The sequence below is a fragment of the Dasypus novemcinctus genome, chromosome 2 (genome assembly GCF_030445035.2).
Source record: "Dasypus novemcinctus isolate mDasNov1 chromosome 2, mDasNov1.1.hap2, whole genome shotgun sequence".
NCBI lineage: Eukaryota > Metazoa > Chordata > Mammalia > Cingulata > Dasypodidae > Dasypus > Dasypus novemcinctus.
The window spans coordinates 5,281,621-5,299,097 of NC_080674.1; the positions used below are offsets into that span (position 1 = coordinate 5,281,621).

General features: G+C 62.5%; 1 protein-coding gene and 1 long non-coding RNA gene across 3 annotated transcripts in view; both read left to right on the plus strand.

The window, feature by feature from the left end:
* Nucleotides 1–322: 322 nt before the first annotated feature.
* The window catches only part of TENT4A (terminal nucleotidyltransferase 4A), a 39,096-nt gene continuing 21,941 nt past the window's right edge, over nt 323–17,477 (plus strand). For both annotated transcript variants that reach the window (XM_004478121.4, XM_058306511.1), the window contains exon 1: nt 323–1,022. In XM_004478121.4, the coding sequence (XP_004478178.2) occupies nt 349–1,022 (674 nt within the window). In that variant the 5' untranslated portion in view covers nt 323–348. The remainder of the gene's footprint in view (nt 1,023–17,477) is intronic.
* On the plus strand, nt 3,129–7,926 carry LOC131280353 (uncharacterized). The gene is made up of 3 exons (XR_011645364.1): nt 3,129–5,008; nt 6,753–6,901; nt 7,798–7,926. It is a non-coding gene; the product is annotated as an uncharacterized lncRNA (long non-coding RNA).

A 17,477-nucleotide genomic window follows, 5' to 3' on the forward strand; every position in this document is an offset into this window, starting at 1 on the left:
GTCCCCGGCTGCGCGGCGGCTGGGCCCGCCCCCTCGCGCCCCGCCCGGCCGCGCTCCATGGCCCGCCCGCCCGGCCCCACAGCGACGCCGCCGCGGCCCCCGCGCCCGCCCCGCGCCGCCTGAGGCCCGCGCCGCCGCCGCCGCCGCGCCCAGGCCGCCGCGCCGCCCGCCGGGCCCCCGCCGCCAGCCCCGGCCGCCAGCCCGCCGCCGCCCGCGCCCGCCCGCCCGCGGCCGCCCGCAGCCGCCCGGCCCCGCGGCCGGCCGTGCGCCCCGCGCGCGTCGCGGCCGGGCCTCGGGGCGCGGCGGGGGCGGGGCCGGGCGCGCGGGCCCCGCGGGGGCGGCGCGTGGATGGATCCGCGCGTGGCCTGGATCCAGCCCGAGCAGAAGGGGCCCGCCAATGCCCTGTGGATGCAGATCTGGGAGACCTCGCAGGGCGTGGGCCGCGGCGGCGCGGGCTTCGCGTCCTACTTCTGCCTCAACTCGCCGGCGCTGGACCCCGCGGCGGCGCGCCTCGGCGGCCTGGCGGGCCCCGCGCTGCCCCCGGCCGCCTCGCCCCCGCCGCCCGGGCCCGGGCGCGCCGCCCCCGCGCTGCCCCCCGCGCTGCTCGCCGCCCTGGGCCCCGCGGCCGAGGGCGCCCGGCGCCTGCACAAGTCGCCCTCGCTGTCGTCGTCGTCGTCGTCGTCGTCCAACGCCGAGTCGGGCGCCGAGAGCCCCGGCTTCTCGTCGTCGTCCTCCAGCGGCGCCTCGCTGGGCCGCGCGGGCCGCGGCGGCGCCTGCTTCGCCTTCGCCGACGGCCCGGCCGCCGCCGCCCGCGCGCTCCCCGCGCCCGCCGCCTCGCCGCCGCAGCACCAGTTCCACCCGGGCCGCCGGAAACGCGAGAACAAGGCCAGCACCTACGGCCTCAACTACCTGCTGTCGGGCAGCCGCGCGGCCGCGCTCGGCGGCGGCGGCGACCCCGCGGCCCAGGCGCCGCGGCCCGGCACGCCGTGGAAGAGCCGCGCGTACAGCCCGGGCATCCAGGGGTGAGTGCGGGGCCGGGGGCTGCGCGGCCGGGCGGGGCGCAGGGCGCGGGGGCTGCGGGGAGGGTCGGAGTGTGGTCCGAGGAGGGGCACGCGGGGACCCCGCCGCCCTGCGCCCCCGCTTCCGGGGCAGCGCCTCCCGCCGGCGCGCAGACGTCCCTGTCTGGGTACCCGCGTTGATCCTAGGGTGGCTTTTGAACGTCGAACTAAGGTCAGGCCGCCTTAAAAGCTGTCATTTCTTATTTTTGGCCATTTGAAACTCATTATGAACGAGCAGCGGCCCAGATCTCAGACCCAGCCGTGCAAGAAAGCTTTTGTGCAGATGTTTTCATTTTCTGCCTCTTGAGACTGGAAAGGGAAAGAGGCTCTCCTTCCTCCCTGTGTCCGAGAAGTTAAGGATCCTTCGTCGAAGTGGGTGGCAAGTGGGTCTGAACAGGCATAATAAGTTGAATTACTGAATATGTCAGGATTGCCAGACACTTGAATCAAGTCGAAGGTGCGTAGAGGTACCTGCGTGAATTCAGTTTATTTCTTTGAGGTCCCTTTAAACAGTCAGGGGCTTATTTTTGTAGCGATGCCGTTTAATCCAAGAAGAATTCAGTGATGCTGTTTTGGGGGTGTCGCGTGTTGTAGTTAAATTTTGTATAAAATGTATTTTAAGAGCATCTGCAGGTTTGGAAGTAGCACCCTGGTGGAGGATGCCATCTTTATTTTAAATGTTATCCCCTCAGCCTAGAGAAATGAGACAGCGAGAAATGAGGAAAACGTGGTGTGTGTGGTTTGGCTGGTGCAGGTGAAGGTGCTCGGGTGTGATGCTCCAGCCGCCAGCCTCTGCCTTTCTCTGCTTCTCTGAGTGAGGCTCTGGATGCGAAGTGTTTGATGTAGGTTTTATGTCAATATTTCAAGTCACTCACTTTCTCTTCATGATTTCACGCTGATTTGGACGGCAGGGGAGGATCTCCCCGCGTGCTGGGGTCTCCAGCACGTACTCAGTTGCTGGGTCCTGGGGATTACTTCCAGCCTTGGTCTTACTCACTAGGTCTGCATATTTCTCACCTGAGGTATGGTGAGAGCATCGACGGCGACGCAGCTTTAAAGTGTGCGCGCTACCCTGCGGAACCTGGGGGGCTGTGACTGGCCTCACGTGCCCCGGGTTAGAGTTTTCTTAGACGCCCCGTCTGCGAGGGGGCTCCAGTCTCCACCCCCTCCCTCTCTCTCTCCAGTTCTTGCTTGTAGAACTTTCCGAGAAGCGGTGGTGGGGAGCCGGTTCCTCCTGAGGTCTAACTGTGTTCCAGCCTGCCACGGGACTGGAGTGTATCTGTGTGTCTTACCCTTAGAAGCCGGGGGGCCGTGGTCCCCAGGCCGGTGCGCCGCCCCGCCTTCCTCGCCACCTGCCCCGGAAGCCTGAGTTTCCTCGGCAGGACCCGCAGGCTTCCAGCGGGCCCCTGGCAAATACGGCTGCTGTTGCTTTGCTAGTACGAGAGCCCTCTCTGTGCCAGGTGCTGGACTAGGATTGGGCGCGCTTTGGAGGGAGACACACTTGTGACCTTGATCCAAAGCCGGCCCTTGCTGAGGGCCGCTGCCCGGTTGGTCCCCCACTGACCCGTGTCCGTAGCTGCCTCAGTCTCTCCCCTGTCGAGGCTGCTGCCACCTCCCATCCTCCCCGCACTGCCAGTGGGTGGTCTCTGCCAGCAGGCCCCCCCATCGTGGGACCTTCACATGGTACCCCCTGCGGGTAGGCTAACGACAGGCCTCCAGCGTCACCTGCTCCCCATCTCCTGTCAGGCCCGCCCCCCACTCCCTGTCCACCTTTTGGGACTCAGCTTGAAGGCAGTATGGTGTAGGGGTTAAGCGTGGGCTCGGAAGCCGGGGCGTCTGCGTGCGAACCCCCAAAATTGGAGGCGTAGCCAGCTGGCCTGATGCAAAGGCTGGGTTGGTTCTTCTGTGGTCTTGGGACGCGCTTTTCCGGGCAGCCGCGCCTGCCTGTCCTGCCGCCGGGTCCTCCGGGCGTGGAGCGGCAGGCTCTTGCCCTGGACGCTGCCCCGTGGAGAAGCTCCGTGAGGAGGCTGGCGGGGGACGCTGGGCTGGAGTGGGGCGTGGAAGGCGCAGCTGCTGCTGCTCGTTTCTTACTCAGCTTTCTGCTCAGACTCTCCAGCCCAGCGTAGAAGGTGAGCCATGCCTGCTGCCCGCCGCAGGCCGAGGTCGGGGTCACGTGCAGCCTCGCGGGCCCTGCTCGCTGGCCCCATGTCGCTCTGCTCAGCCCCAGGGGTGTCGCGCACAGCACAGCGCTGTGGAAGGGAGGGTGCGACCTCGAAAGCGCCGGCGGCAGCGTCCCAGGGAGCGTGTGGCTGAGCAAGGGAAGGCCACGGGCCCCATAGGTGCCCGCAGGCCCCCGTTTCCTGCCTAAGCGCCGGCCACCCCACTGGGGCGTGCCTGCAGCCGTGCTTGGCAGCATTCCCCCTGCAAGGCTGTTGACCGCGATGAATTTCATTTTCTAGAATATTTCCTCCAGGAAAACTTCCTTCTTAGGTGGAAGTTTGTGCAAACCTGGCAACGGTTGGCACGCATCTGGCATAGTTGTGTGTGCGGTAGCTTCTCCCTCTGTGAGTGTCCTCCTCCTCTGTTCTTACGAGGTGATGCAGGGCCCGAAGGCACAGCGGCTCCCTCGTGGCTCCCCCTCCCGTGGCACCCCCCCAGGGTTCCGCGTGGCCCCCGGTGGCTCCTCCCCATGGTTCCCCCTGTGGCTCCTCCCGTGGCTCGCCGCCCAGCTCTGCACACTGTAACCTGGAGTGCTCTTGGCGGGCCCCACCGAGAGGACGGCGACACCAGCTGCCCCCCACGCTTCTCTCCCAGCGTACATCAGGGAACGCAAGGGAGGCCTGCCCTCGACTCCAGGACCACCTGGCCCTGGCCAGGTGAGGTCGGACGGCCAGTGCAGGACGCTGGCGGGTAGGAGGCAGGACGTCGTGGCGGAGCGCTGAAACCACACGCGTCGCTGAGCTGCAGTGAGAGCAGCTGACCCTCCAAGGAGGGACTGCCAAGGACGAGCCGGGATGTCTCGGAAAAGGAGGGTTGGAAGAGTAAACAGACCCAGGCAGGCTTCTGGGAAAATGGAAGGCCGTGAGTTCTTCTTCAGCGATCGTGCTCTGGAAGTCCACAGTCAAGTGGAGGAGATGCTGCTGTGAGCTCTTGACGGAAAAGCTGCGCCCACCGCCTCTGTTGGCTCCTTCTGGGAGTTGGCACATGGTTCTGACTTTTTTGAAGAGCTGTATGTACTGTAACATGAACATAATTTTAAGGTTAAAACATAGTTTCAGTATGTGTGTTCTAAAAGTCTCAGATCTGTTTTTAGTGACTGTTCCACATGAAGGTTTGGTCCTCCTTTTACGTGGCTTCAAGATAGCGGCCTGTTAAGGGGGAGGGGGGAGTGAAAAACAGTTGCATCTTTCGAAAACGAGGACCTTTTGTGCCTTGGTGAGGTCACGATGGTTTAGGATCAGATTTTCAGGTTGTGGAGCAGAAAACAAGAGTTGTACCAAAAAAAAAAAAAAAAAAGGCCAAAAATTGATTTTCAAGTTCAGAACTGGATTTTGATGATGCAGCCAGAACTCAGGCTGGGGGGGTGGGGCGGTGACCGATCGGTAAACTTGCAGGTGATTGTGCAAACCGCTGTCTTGCCTGGAAATTGCCCTGGCCAGGGCTGCGCGCAGAGGCCTTTTAGGAAGCGCCTGGGTCAGCGTGCCGGAGGTCTCTCTTTCTGGAGGCCTGGACTGCCAGCTCCTCTCCGGAGGCTGCCTCGGGCACGCGGCGCTGGAGGGAGCGCAGGCGTGGGTCCCTGTGGGCTGACAGGTGCCTGAGCACCGTCTCCCGTGGGACGGCCCGTCTCTCTGTGGCAGTTCTGGGTGGCCTGGTCTTCTTGAGGCTCCTCCTCCTGCCCCGCAGATGGCCACCTGGACCCCGCAGTTTCCGGGTGTTGGAGGACCAGCACGGTGGGTCGCATGCAGGTGTCTGCGGCCTGTCCCCTGACCCCCACCCCCCGGGGAGCTCGGGGTCCTCTTCTGTGTGCTTCCCGTTCCCGGTGGAGCTCTGTACCTGGCGGTTGTAGGACCCAGCCCCCGTTTCTCGGCTGCCCGTGGGCCGGGGCCTTTCTCGGCTCTCAAGGGCACCCGCCTTCCTTGGCTTGCGGCCCTGCCATTCTCCAACCGGGAACCACGGGTCTGCTTCTTTGAGTTGCTCTTAGTCTCAGGCCCCGTGGATGCGGGTGCTCTGCTGCTAGGGGGGTGTCGGCAGGCCGTGCGCCCTGGGCCGTCTGCCCGTCTTCAGGCCCCCTGGCCGGGTAACGTCTATGGCAGTGGGGAGCGTGCCGCAGCCTCAGGTGCCAGGCCCGGGGGGGCCTGTGGCCGGCCCTCCCACCGCCCCAGCGCGCTCTGTGGCTCGGCCTCCCGACCTCGTGAGCACGGTCGATGCGGAGGCTGCTCCTTCCCAACACTGCTCTCCTCGGCTGGACTCCAGCCCAGCCCCGAGGACTCTTGCAGACTGGTCTCTCCTCTGGCGTGGTTGTCACCGTGCAGCTCCCGGGAGCAACCAGCTGTGAGCCCTCGTCTGCAGCCTGCCTCGCCGGGGTTCTAAGACTGGTGCCAGTTAGGAACATTTTACGGCCTGGAAAGTATATGAAAATACGGAGGCAGAGCCCTGCCTGTGCGTGCCTTGTACGGCTGGCCCAGGGACGGTGTCCCCTGTGCAGGCGGGCCTGGGGGTCGCGCTGGAATCCGGCACTGAGCGCGCAGCAGCCTGCCGTACCTCCACAGGAATCCCACGGCGCCAGCCCCACAGGCCCAGGCTGAGGGTGATGGCGGCTTGCCAGGCCCGCCCCGGGGGGCTGCGGCGCCCACGTGCTCCTGGCCCCTGCCCCTTCCTGAGCCCCCGTCTGAACCTTGGCCTCTCGTGGCCTTGCATCCCGCCCGTCCTCCTCAGCTCCCTCTTCAGCCCCCCGGCCTGGGCCGGCGCACACCAGCTGCAGAGAAGTGTCCTGGGGCGAAGGCAGGAACCAGATCTGCCAGCTCAGGCGACAGGCGGGGGTGGCAAGGTGACCGCATTCGGAGACCAAGTGGAGAAGACTGCTGCTCCTCCTCGTCTTAGAATCTCACTTCCGAAGGCATGCGAGCGCAGAGCAGTTAGCCTGTTACAGTGTATTTGCCTTCCTGAAGTGTGTGGTTAAACCAGTTTTATGCCCTGAAATCTATAGAATGCAAAAGCAGAAAACCCTTAAAAAATCCTGCACCGTATTTGAAAGGCATCCCCGTTAAGTTGTCACTATGCTTTTAAAAATTATTATAAGATCGACACCTAGTCATCGGAAACGTAGAAACTCAGAACAGCGTGATGAGGAATGACTGGAAACGCGGCTCTGGGCTTGCGGCGGTCCCGGGGTGCTGGGTTGGGAGGGAGCATCCTATTTTCTGGGGGTGAGGAGGAGACGGGGTGGAGCCCGTGGGGCTCTGGAGGGCTTGGGCATAGGTATGTCCATCTCCAGGTTGGCAGGTGAGCGGCTCTGGGGTTCCCATGTGGGTGACCTCAGATGACCAACCATGTGTCTCCTCTTTTTTTTTTGAGGTACCAGGGGCTGGGTATTGAACCCAGGACCTTGTATATGGGAAGCTGGAGCTCAACTACTAAGCCACATTGCTTTCTTAAGTTTTTTTGTTTTTTTGTTTTTGTTTCTGTTTTTTTTAGGAGACACCGGGAACCAAACCCAGGACCTCCCACGTGGGAGGTGGGTGCTCAACCGCCCAAGCCACATCCGCTTGCCCGTGTGCCTCTTTTCTTTCCCAGCCCAGCCGCGGTGCCCAGCCATGGGCGTCTGCAGCAGTGGGAGGCTGGAGGTAACTTCCCACATCGCACCGTGCGGGCGCGGGTGGTTTATGTCTTCCCATGTTTGAGAGAGATTGCAGGTCCCGGGAACCTCCTGGAATCCGCAGATGAGAAGGAATGGCTGGCAGCCGCATGTCAGGGGCCTGGGGAGCCTGGCCCGCCCGGCGTTTCCTGCCCCTGCAGAGGGGCGCCCTTGCGGCAGGGACCCCGCGGCCTCTCCAACTGGGCCAGGCGGTGGCCCCGCCAGCCACGGCTCCACCGTCTGCGCCTGCTTCCCCCGTGCAGCTGTGCCTGGCCGGCCGCCTCCCAGGCTGGGCACACGAAACAAGGAAGGCTGGGAGTGTGCCGGGAGGTGTCACGTGGGGCGTCAGGTTGCCAGAGCTGTGGTGCTGGGAAAGCCACTCCTTCCCTTTTCTCCTCCTCTGGTAGGAAATTGAAACCAAAAATTAGGTTCTTGCTGCCAGCTGGACAGGAAGAGCCTCCTGCTTGGTGTTTGAAGAGACAGGCAGTTCCCCCGGCCGCAGCAGCCTTGCCCCGGAGGGACCCCCGGGCGCCGCATTCCCGCAGGCAGGGCGCCAGGGAAAGAAGGGCTTTCTCCTTTTAATCAGGCGCTGCCTTCCTTCTTTAGAGAGTCGGATAGTGTTGAGGGATGTTTCCCACAGTTCATCGAGAATTCCTTCTTCCAGAGTTGGAAGGGGGTGCTGCTGCGTTTTATTAGTTATGCACTGCTTGCTCAGTGTGCTCGTTGAACGTTCTGGATTTTCTTGTGTCCTTTCTCTGAGCTCTTAGCAGCATCTCTTGTATTGTCCTGTGGGTGGTGGAGAAAAACAGAATTAAGGGGACAGGAGCAGCCCTGTCGGCCAGAACCTTTCTGCAGTGACAAGTATACTTTTGCACTATTTTGCAGGATGGTGGCTGCTAGATACACCTGGCTGTTGAGGCCTTGAAATGTGAGCAGAGTGGCTGAGGAACTGAATTTTAATTTTATTTAATTTTAATTAAAATTGTAATAGCTGTTCGTTTAGACAGCACTGAAGCGAAGTGACTTTAGACTCTTTATTTGAAGCACAGTGTTGGATTCAGTAACTGTTGTCTAAATAAATCCAAACTCCAACGCCAGTGGAAGCCGTGTTTGCAAGGTACAGCTGGAAAGCTCTAGAAATCGCGCTGAGCTTCTCCTAAAACACTTCCAGAAGACGGCTGTTTAGTGACACCCGAAGCGTGACGAGGGAGGGGCAGCTGGCGGGGCCTGGCCTTCCCCTGCCCGTCCTGCTGGCCCGGCCTCCGCGTTCGCAGCGTGCTCGGGGTTCTACATCTCGGGGCAGGTGCCCGGGGCAGGCAGTGTCGCCCCTTCCTCCAGGCAGGAGACAGGCCCGCAGGCCCACGTGCCCTGGCAGAGGGGCGGCCTTGGGCGCGGGGAGCTGGGGCGTCCGCGGGCAGCGGGCGATGGCCCGGGTGGGCTCAGCCCTGCGCACCAGGCGCTGACGTGTCAGGGGTGTCTTTGCTTTTTGCCCCCACCTTTCCCGAGGAGAGCCTTGGACTGCCTGGCAGGCAGCACGCGCCGCGGCTGTGGGGCCCTGGGCGGGGGCCGCGGAGCCCCCGGAGGGATGGCCCTTCCTAGAAGGTGCCCTCTGCGAGGCGCAGAGCGCCGGCAAGCCCTGGCCCTGATGCCTCCTGCATCTGAGACGGTGCTTGCCAGTGCCGCTGCGTGCTGCCGGTCCTCCTGGCGCGCACTTGTTTTGAAGAGAGACCCTTAAGCTCCAGGAAGGTGTGCACCCCACAGGGTACACCGAGAGGATGAAAGAACCGCCCTGTGCTCAGCCAGTGCTTCCCTGGGAGGGGGCCCACGCGCCTGAGTCCAGAGCCTGGGGCCTGGCCGAGAGGGCAGCTGGCATAGCCAGGGAAGAGACGGTAGCAGGCATCAAGCCTCTCTAGGTTAAGCAGAACAGATTTTTAAAAACTGAAGTGTGGTTAGGAAGTGGCAATGGGTGATGGGAGAGGGCCCCTCGCGAGCCTGTGAGATGCAAAGCCGAGCTAGAGTCAGGTTCCCTCCTCTGCAAAAGAGAAGGCAGAGCTGCCTGGAGGCTGGGTCTGCCCAAGACTCGACTCTCCAGAAAGTCAGGTACAAACCGGAGTCCCCGTGGTGGACAGGAAGACGGCCACAGGACCGAGGCCAGAGGCTGAAGAACCAAGCTGTGAGAGCAGCCGCAGTGGGGGCTCTGGGCCTGGCTGAGCGGAAGCTTGTAGATTACCCGAGGGCCTCCTGCGGTAGTTTCCACAGGCCGCTCCAGCGCCTGGCCTTCCGGTGGTCCTGGTCGGAGCTGGCCGCAGGGAGCCTGGGCTGAGGCGGCCTCCCGTCCTGGGGCTCGGTGCGGCGGGTGGCCCGGTCACACAGCTGGCGGGCGCAGAGCTGGCCAGGAGCCCAGGCTGTCGTTCCAGAACCCGGGAGGTGAGCCGCGTGCAAGAAGGACTTCCCGACTTGGGGTTCCAGTTTCTTGGTCCGGGGAGGACACTTGGGCTTCTCAGGGGAGGCTGCAGGTCCTATTGGGAACCTCGGTGCTGTCCGGACGACGCAAGTCCCCGAGGATGCGAGGCACCCGCTGGGCGGAGGCCGTCGCCTGAGCGCCCTGTGTGCGCCAGCCTGGGTTTGAGCGCCACTTGCTGATTGCCCGTTCGGTGGAGAAGGCCCCCTAGCGGCTCGACACCAGCGGGCAGGCGCGGTAAAATCAGAGGGTAAAGGACTTTGAAATAGAAAGCTTAAAAATCACTCCATCTCACGTCTGCACACTGATGTTCATGGCGGCGTAATTCACGATCGCCAAAAGGTGTCAGCAGCCCAGGCGTCCGTCCACCGATGAACAGAAAAGCGAACTGCGGAAGTACACCTGTTCGGATGTCAGAAGCATGTGACGACATGGATGACCCTGGAGGGCATTCTGGTGAGTGAAGCAAGCCAGATACAAAAGGACCAATTCTGTATGATTGTGCCATTAGGAAACTTAAAAGAAATCACTCCATCTCACCACCCAGATAACCAAACCACAGATAACTGCTCAGCTCCTCTCAAGGCTCAAGAGTAGATGAACAAAGGGATTGGTGCACAGAAGTACTTTAAGGTCATGCTATCTTTAAATCAAGTTAAATCTAATGTTGTTTAAGAGTGAAAGTCGTGTGCAACCTCAGATGGAACTACTGGTCTTTGAGCGGTAGTGCAACCAAGAAAATAAAAGGGTTACGACAACGCGAAGCAGCTGGAGTCACGTGCAGAAAGCCATGAGCTTGAATGCAGCGGCGCCGGTTGGCTTGCTGCTCTGAGGGCTGCAGCGCTAGCACTCTGCCCACCCCCTGCTTGCATTTGGCACTTCCTGTGTCCCCAGGAGTTGAGCGTTTTGTGTGTTGCTCTAGAATCCTGATCGCTGCCACTCCTGGAGCCCTTCTGGAGTGCCAGGGCCTGTCTTAAGTGCTCTGTCCCCTCCAGCCACTCAGCCTCCCCAGCGCACCACGTGGGGCGGCCACGTTCCCTGCGTGCCACCCAAGGGGCACGGCCCCCAGAGCCGGGATCTCGCCAGGCCTCGCAGCTGGGGGGCGGCCGGGCCGGCCACCCCGCCTCGACGTGGGGAGCCATGGCTCGCAGACCCCGTTCTTCGTTCAAATCGACTGCGTGCTCAGCGCCAGCGCTTTCCCTGGGGCCCTGTCGGAGGTCGGAGTTCTTTCCGTGGTTTCTGCTGCAGCGGCTCTCAGGGTCTCTCTGCAGGCAGAGCTCGTGGCTCAGTGCCCGTCTTGGGTTTCCGTCTGTTCACCCTGCACAACGGCCCGCTTCTCAGAGGCCCTTTGCTGGGCCTGGACCTGCTTCCTAGATTCTCATGGTTTCCTTGGGGCTCGGCTCTTCTGTCCTCGGGGCACAGGGTCCTCGGGCGTGTCTGCCCATTCAGTTGTCCTGCACCCTTTCCTCTCGCCTTGGCGGGCCTGGCTGCCGCTTGGCCTGTCTCAGCTTCCATGCTGGCTCCTTGGGAGAACTGCCTCCATCACGCGACAGCACAGGCTGCCTTTGGGTCTCCCATGGCAGCGCTGGCTTTTTGATTGTCATCTCTCCATTGCTGCATCTCCCCCCACCCTCCACCCCAGTTGCACTCAGCAGGGATGAGGCTCTTATCTGTTTGCACAGCCCCCTTGCCCTTCAGCCACCCATGCCAAGGGCCGCTGCAGGCCAGGTGAAGCCTTGGGGTGGTGAGGGAAGGTAGCCTGCGCCCCACCCCCAGGGGCCTTCCTGCGCTGAGGGTCCTGGGACGAGGCCGCCCCTCCCCCCCGCCGTGGTGGCAGCACTGATGATGAGCCCCTGGGGCCAGGAGGCCGACTGGCTGAGAGCGGCCTCAGGCTGGGGTGCAGGGTGGCTTGGAGGTTAGTGGGGGCACACAGAGGGGCATGGGAGTGGAGGCCCTAGGAAGTGCTCTGAGTGGCAGTGACAGCAGGCAGAAGTGAGGTGTGTGCCAGGAGGCCGCTCCAGCTGTGCACAGCAGACGTGCATCCACTCCCCTGAGCGTGCACAGCCGACGTGCCTCTGTCCCCCCCGGGTGTGCACAGCCAACGTGTGTCCACCCCACCCCCGGGTGTGCACAGCAGACGTGAGTCCGCCCGTCCGGGCATGCACAGCAGGCCCCTGAAGCTCTCCGAGCCCGTCCGTAGCACGGTTTGGGTGGTGGTGGTTGCAGAGGTCCCAGCAGGTGGACAGTGCATGTGAGCTGGTGACAGCTGTGCTGCGGGGCCGGGGCCGCTGGGGGCGTGAGCGGCACTGGAGTCTGGGTTCAGCCCTGAGCCCTGGCACCCCTGGCAGCAGGCCACAGGGCCAGTTAGGGGGAGCCGCCAGTGAGCGTGGGTGCCTGCGCGCGTGCCCCCTCCTCACAGGTCTCTGCCGGGCGCTGCCGTCCGCCTCGTGGCGGCCCTTCCGGGGCCCTGCCTTGGGCTCCCTCTGCGGGCAGCCGTGCTGGCGTCACCCCAGCCAGGGAGCAGCACTGCAGAGCCACAGGGGCCTCTGAGCCGTGCCGGGGCTGGGGCGCCCAGCGAAGTCTGCCTCGCCAGGTGCCTGGGGGCCACTCGTGGGCCGAGGGCGGGCGGCCAGGCGAGCTCGTGCTGGCGTGGCTGGAGGCCACGGCCCAGGAGACCCGGGTTGAGGGAAGACCACAGAAGGCCAGGGCTGTCTGGTTTGACATCAGTGATGACAGGTTGCTTTTTGTTTTGATTATCGAAGCACTAATGCTCTTATTGCCCCAAACTCGGAAAATACAGAAGCCACCGGTAATTTTGTCACTGTCAGCACTTCAGCATATTTTCTTTCATTTTAATGGTGCTTTAAATATATCGCGGAGCTATTGTTTCGTATCCAGTCTGTTTAAACCTGAAATAGGCAAGCCTGTCATCCTGCCATCAAACAGCGCTTCTGCACGGTTTTCCAGCGTCGTGTGGACGCCCGTTCCTGTGTGACTGGAGCATGGTGTTTGGGGCTTGTGCCCGTTAGGGAAGGACCTCAGTAGACGCCTGTGCTGCCTTCCTCGCCAGGCCGCCCCCAGGCCCGAGCACAGGTGTGAGAGCCAGTGGCTCTGGATCTCAGTGCTGCCGGGATCCTGGGCAGCTCCGAGGGCCTGCAGTTGTCGGTTTTGTTCCGTGGCCTGGTGGCTGGTAGCCAAAGCCAAAGGTGGTGCCTCCAGCTCGGGGAAGTGCCTTCTTTCTCAGGTGTGAGGTCCGGGGTGTCCCTGGGCTCCGCAGGGCACCAGTGTCAGAAGAAGGAGGCCCCTTGGTATTTTGCCCCCGCGTGGCTTGATGATGTGTGTGCCTGCTCCGCTAGGACCCGTGGCGGGCGTGGCTCTGGGGCTGAACTGCAGAGGGGCGTAGTTCCACCCCTGCTGCGGGAGAGTCCGTCCACCCAGCAGGCAGATGCCAGGCTGCTGGCATCCTCATCCGTGGGAGCAGGCTCACGGGGGACCCACCCGAATGCTCGCAGTCCAAGCCTTTCCTGTAGGTACTGCCTTTTCTAAGCAGCAGGTGCACACTGCCAGCTTACATGAGCTACTTTTGCCCTGAGCTGTTAAAAGCTTCCACTCCTGCTCTCTGTTTTGAGGGTAAGAGGAGGCTCTTGTCCTCCTCTGTCCTCCAAGTGGCCCCAGGGCCGTCGCTTGGTCTTTGCCACATGCTTGGACGTGCTCTGCCAAAACAGTAGCATGCCAGCTCACCTTGGGGTTAGGTTGCAGAAGACCCTTGGATGTTCACTGGGGCCGTGGTGACCCATCCCTGGAGGAACCTGGGGGGACGAAGCGAGAAGGACTCACATTAGCTGGGACCTGTAGCCGAGCTCGCGTGGACCGGCGCTCCCCCTGGTAACTCCACAGCAGCGCAGCCCCGTCCTGGCTGTTTGCTGAGCACCGAGTGGTCTACCCCATTTGCCCTGGCCCCGCAGGCGGTGTTGTGTGCCGTTGGCCCGTCCCTCGTGCCCCTCCTCTGCCCACAGCCCTTTCCGGGGCCCTGCTGGCAAGGGGAGCCTGGCTGGGCACGGGCTGTGAAGCGTAGCCGTGCCGCGGTGTTGGAAGGAGCTCTGTGGGAACATTAGATTGCAAATTTACCATTCCATTTAGCTTTCTTCTGCTGCTTTTGAGTTTAGATTAAAAACAATGCACCTTTGAAGGCCCTGTTTAAGGTTTTCTGGTTAATTTGTACAGATGTTAATTGCCGTGATGTAATCGAAAATCAGTAAAAATGGTTTGTTATTAGCTCATTAAGCATTAGTAAGTGGGTGCCTTAAAAGGGCCGACCCCCCAGGGAGTGGAAATGGTCTGAGCCCTCCCTAGCCGCTTACGCACAGCAGGCCGTTCGCGCCAGTAGCAAAGAGCTAAGCGTGAATTCAGACCCTGTCCGTGCAGTTTAGTGGAGTCTAAATAAATTGTTTCACTGTGATAACATCAAGTCATGTTTTAGAATCTGTAAAACCGCAGGAGTGAACTTGAAATGTTTTCACCAAGACGTTGTTTTTGGCAAAATTGCAGACTGTGCGTCGTGGTGCCAGGTGAGGGAGCTGCCAGGAACCCCAGGTTCTGAGGGTGGTGAAGGTTTTGGGAAGAGGGAGAGAGTAAACGAGCACATCTGTTTGGCAGTTTCCGGCGTTTTCTATTGCATTCTGCAGCACAGTGGGAATACTGGGACCGGACCTGCCTGTGACCACACAGTCACTTCTGTGCATTTGGGGCCGGCGCAGCCTGGCGGGGTGTTGAGGGTGGGTGTTGCGCGCCAGGCGCGGCGCGGGGCGTGGGCCCGTGGGCGCACACCGTGGCGGAGTTGCCGCAGCACCCCACGTCTGGAGGATGGCCTTGCTCCTGCCCTCTGGCTCCTCGTTCTCACGAGGAAGCAGGGATGAAACTTGGGCTTGGATAGTCACGTTCGGTGGAAGCTGCGCCTGGATTTAAAACCTGTGCCTGCACCACACGTGGGCACGCATTGCCTGCTCTTGCCAAGCTTCCTTTGCCACGAAGAAGCGGGTCAAGTTCTGAAGAAGAACCCTGGAAGACAGCGCTTCAGAATTCTGTTGTCTGGTAGTTTCACAGTTAAAACTTAGGGTCACCAAAAACCCTGGTCTCCCCGTTTCCATTTTTCATAAAACAACCAGAACAGGGGTCCTGTGAGGCGGGCTTCATTGTCGTGTGTGCCCTTGAGAGGCCCCCAGTGCAGCAGAACCCGGCGGCGTGGGCCAGGGGCCACGGGACCCGACGGCGTGGCCAGGAGCCACAGAACCTGATGGCGCGGCTAGGGGCACAGGACCCGACGGCGTGGCCAGGAGCCACGGGACCTGACGGCGTGGCCAGGAGCCATGGAACCTGATGGCGCGGCTAGGGGCCACGGGACCCAGAAGCATGGCGAGGAGCCACGGCAGAGGGCTCAGGCCCCTGCACCGGCGGTGGTGGAGCCTCCCTCACCACACGCCTGTGTGGATGGTTGCACAGCAGCGAGCCTGGGCCAGGGTGCTGGGTGGGCGCCCCATGGGGCTTGTGGGCCTCGTCTGAGGTGCGCCCTGGAGGCTGCCCCGTTCCCTCGGCCCGTGGCCGCCATGGCGGGGCTGAACTCGTGCCCAGGGCCTGGCGGCCAGCTTCTCCCGCCGTGCGGCTCGGTGTCGGCAGTGCTGTGTGGTCTCAGGCTGACCGTCGGGCGTTGTCGCTCCTTGGGTCAGTCCCCGTCTTGTGGGTCCCTTGGGCTAATTTCAGAGAGGTCGATGTGTCCGTTGACACAGCCACGGTGTTGCTCAGTCCCACCAGCCGCTCCACACAACGTGACGTTTGGGAAAAGCCGTGTAACGCGAGGCAGCACCGCCACGCCTCAGGTCTGTGGGTCACAGCGGGGGCTCTGGCGTGTTCCCCGCGTTGGCCCTGAGGCCTTAGGGTGCCCTGGAGGGTCCCCGGCCCAGCACTCAGGCGGTTTCGTCCCCGCCGGGCTGCTTGGGCTTCTCCGCCTGGAGACAGGCGCTGGCGTGGCTGGGGGAGGTGGCGGCAGGTTGCGGCGCGGGGACGGTGGATGTGGCCCGGGTGCTGCCGGCAGCTGGGCAGCGCGTGAGGCTGGTCTCCTCGCTGGCCCTCGCCACGCCTGCGTGTTCGCCCATTGTCATCGGAAGTCCTCCTGCCACGCCCCGACGGCACGAGGGCCCAGTGCTCCTGGCCCTGCGCGGCGCTGGGGTCCTCCACGTGTCCAGTCTCTAGGGCCTGCCCGGTTCCCCGTAGCCAGGTGAAGTGGTCATCGGCTGTGGCCTCGTGAGCGTTTTGGGGGTGGCGTGGAGAGCAGCACCAGGGCGAGGAGCCTGGTGGACTGGGCTTTCTGTTCATTATTTAAAATGGAAGAACCTCTGTTCTTTGTTCAACTCAGAAAGTACACGTGAGCCAGAAGAATATAAAGACCCCGCGATCTCGTCTCGTGGAAGTCCGTTTGGCTTTTAAAAATGAAGCTGAGGTTTTGCTGTTTGCAAATGTTAAACATGAAGCTGATCTCAGGGATGAACTGCACATCATAATTGCTTTTTTCCTAAAATTGTACTTTTTTTCCCCTTTAAAAGTTGCATCTGAGCCCATGCTTAGAAAACAACCCGAATGCTCTAAAAGCCTCTCGTCCTCGTCAGCTGCCCGCGTCCTCCTGCGCAGGACGCTGTGGGCAGCGTTTGGCCGGTGGCCCTTGAGCCCGGGGAGGGCTTCGGCTGCGTGTGCGCGGGACGTGCCTATGGGGACGTGCCCTGCCTCTTGCTCGCCACCGTGGCCCCCAGGCCGCCTGCCCTTCGCGTTCCCTGGTGGCAGGGCCTGAGGCGGCTGGGGGCCGCCGTGCCCTCCAGGTCCCTGTGCGTGACCCCGGATGCCTCCCGCGCCACCGGCTGCCTGGCGGCTGTCAGCCCGGCCACGTGAGGCCCCGCGGGTCACGGGGAGCCTGCAGCCTGCCTGTCGTGCCCTCCCTGTGTGCCTGCAGGTGCACCCTGACACAGCCCGCCCCGCACGTGGGCCCCGCCCGGAGGTGCAGGGCGGGCGCTTTGCGCAGCTGCCCCTGCCCGCCTTCCAGGCGTTTCTTCTCCCCTGGCGGCCGTGGTCCCCACTCACGGCTCCAGGCCAACCCACCCCCGCAGCCCCTGATTCCTGACTTCTCGGGCTTCTGCAGGCGCGGGAGCCACAGGCTTGGCTGAATCGAGGTGACCCAGAGGCTGATGGCGGCCTGCGTCTTCATGCTACTTTTTGCACTTCACGTGTACTGGGCAGTGGACCGTGGCTCTCTTGAGGCCGTGCTTGGGGGTGCAGTTGCTCGCGTCCGGTGCCTCATCAGTCCTGTCCCTGACGGTGATCCCTGCAGGCAGGCTTCCCTGAGTGGGCGGGGCCCCCTGCCCAGAGCTCAGAGGCCTGTGCTGCTGCACTTGGGATGGCGACACAGATGTTTTTGGGTGGGGGGCCTCCCGGTGAGACCCGAGCCCCATGGGGGGGAGGATGGAACGTTCCTTACTTTCTGTGGGTGGCACCGGCAGGTTCTGGCGAGGAGGATCGTGTTACCAGCCCTTTCGCAAACTGCACAGCCAACCGCAGCCAGCCCCGTTTTATATATTTTGCTTAATTATTCAAGCTTAGGTGGGAAGTAGGTGACCTAGGTTTGCTGTGACTCCCGAGGAGGCATGCCTGGGTTTCCCCTTTGGTCGAGCCTTGAAGCAGGACGCCCGCCTGCCCCCGCGCCTGTCAGCGCAGGCCCCCCGCACTGTGCCTGGAGGAGAGGGCCTGCCCCGTCCTGCCCCACGTGGCTGACCCCTTCAGGGGCACAGCGGGTCTGCAACCAGGCCGAGCCCTCGAGCCCCGGGTGCTCTGTTTCCCCACGGGAGGGGCAGCCCTCGCCACTGGCACCCAGGCGGCCGAGGACACCCATGTCTTGTTTAGATCCACCCTGTACGCCCTGCCCTGCGCCGTGGCCTCGCACTCAGATCTGTTGATGCTTCATCGAGTGAGGCCCTGCAGGAGGGGTGCTGGGGTGCTGGGCACCTTCAGAGCTGGGGGTGGGGGCCACAGCTGCCACATCACAGTTGGGGGTGGAGGGTCCACA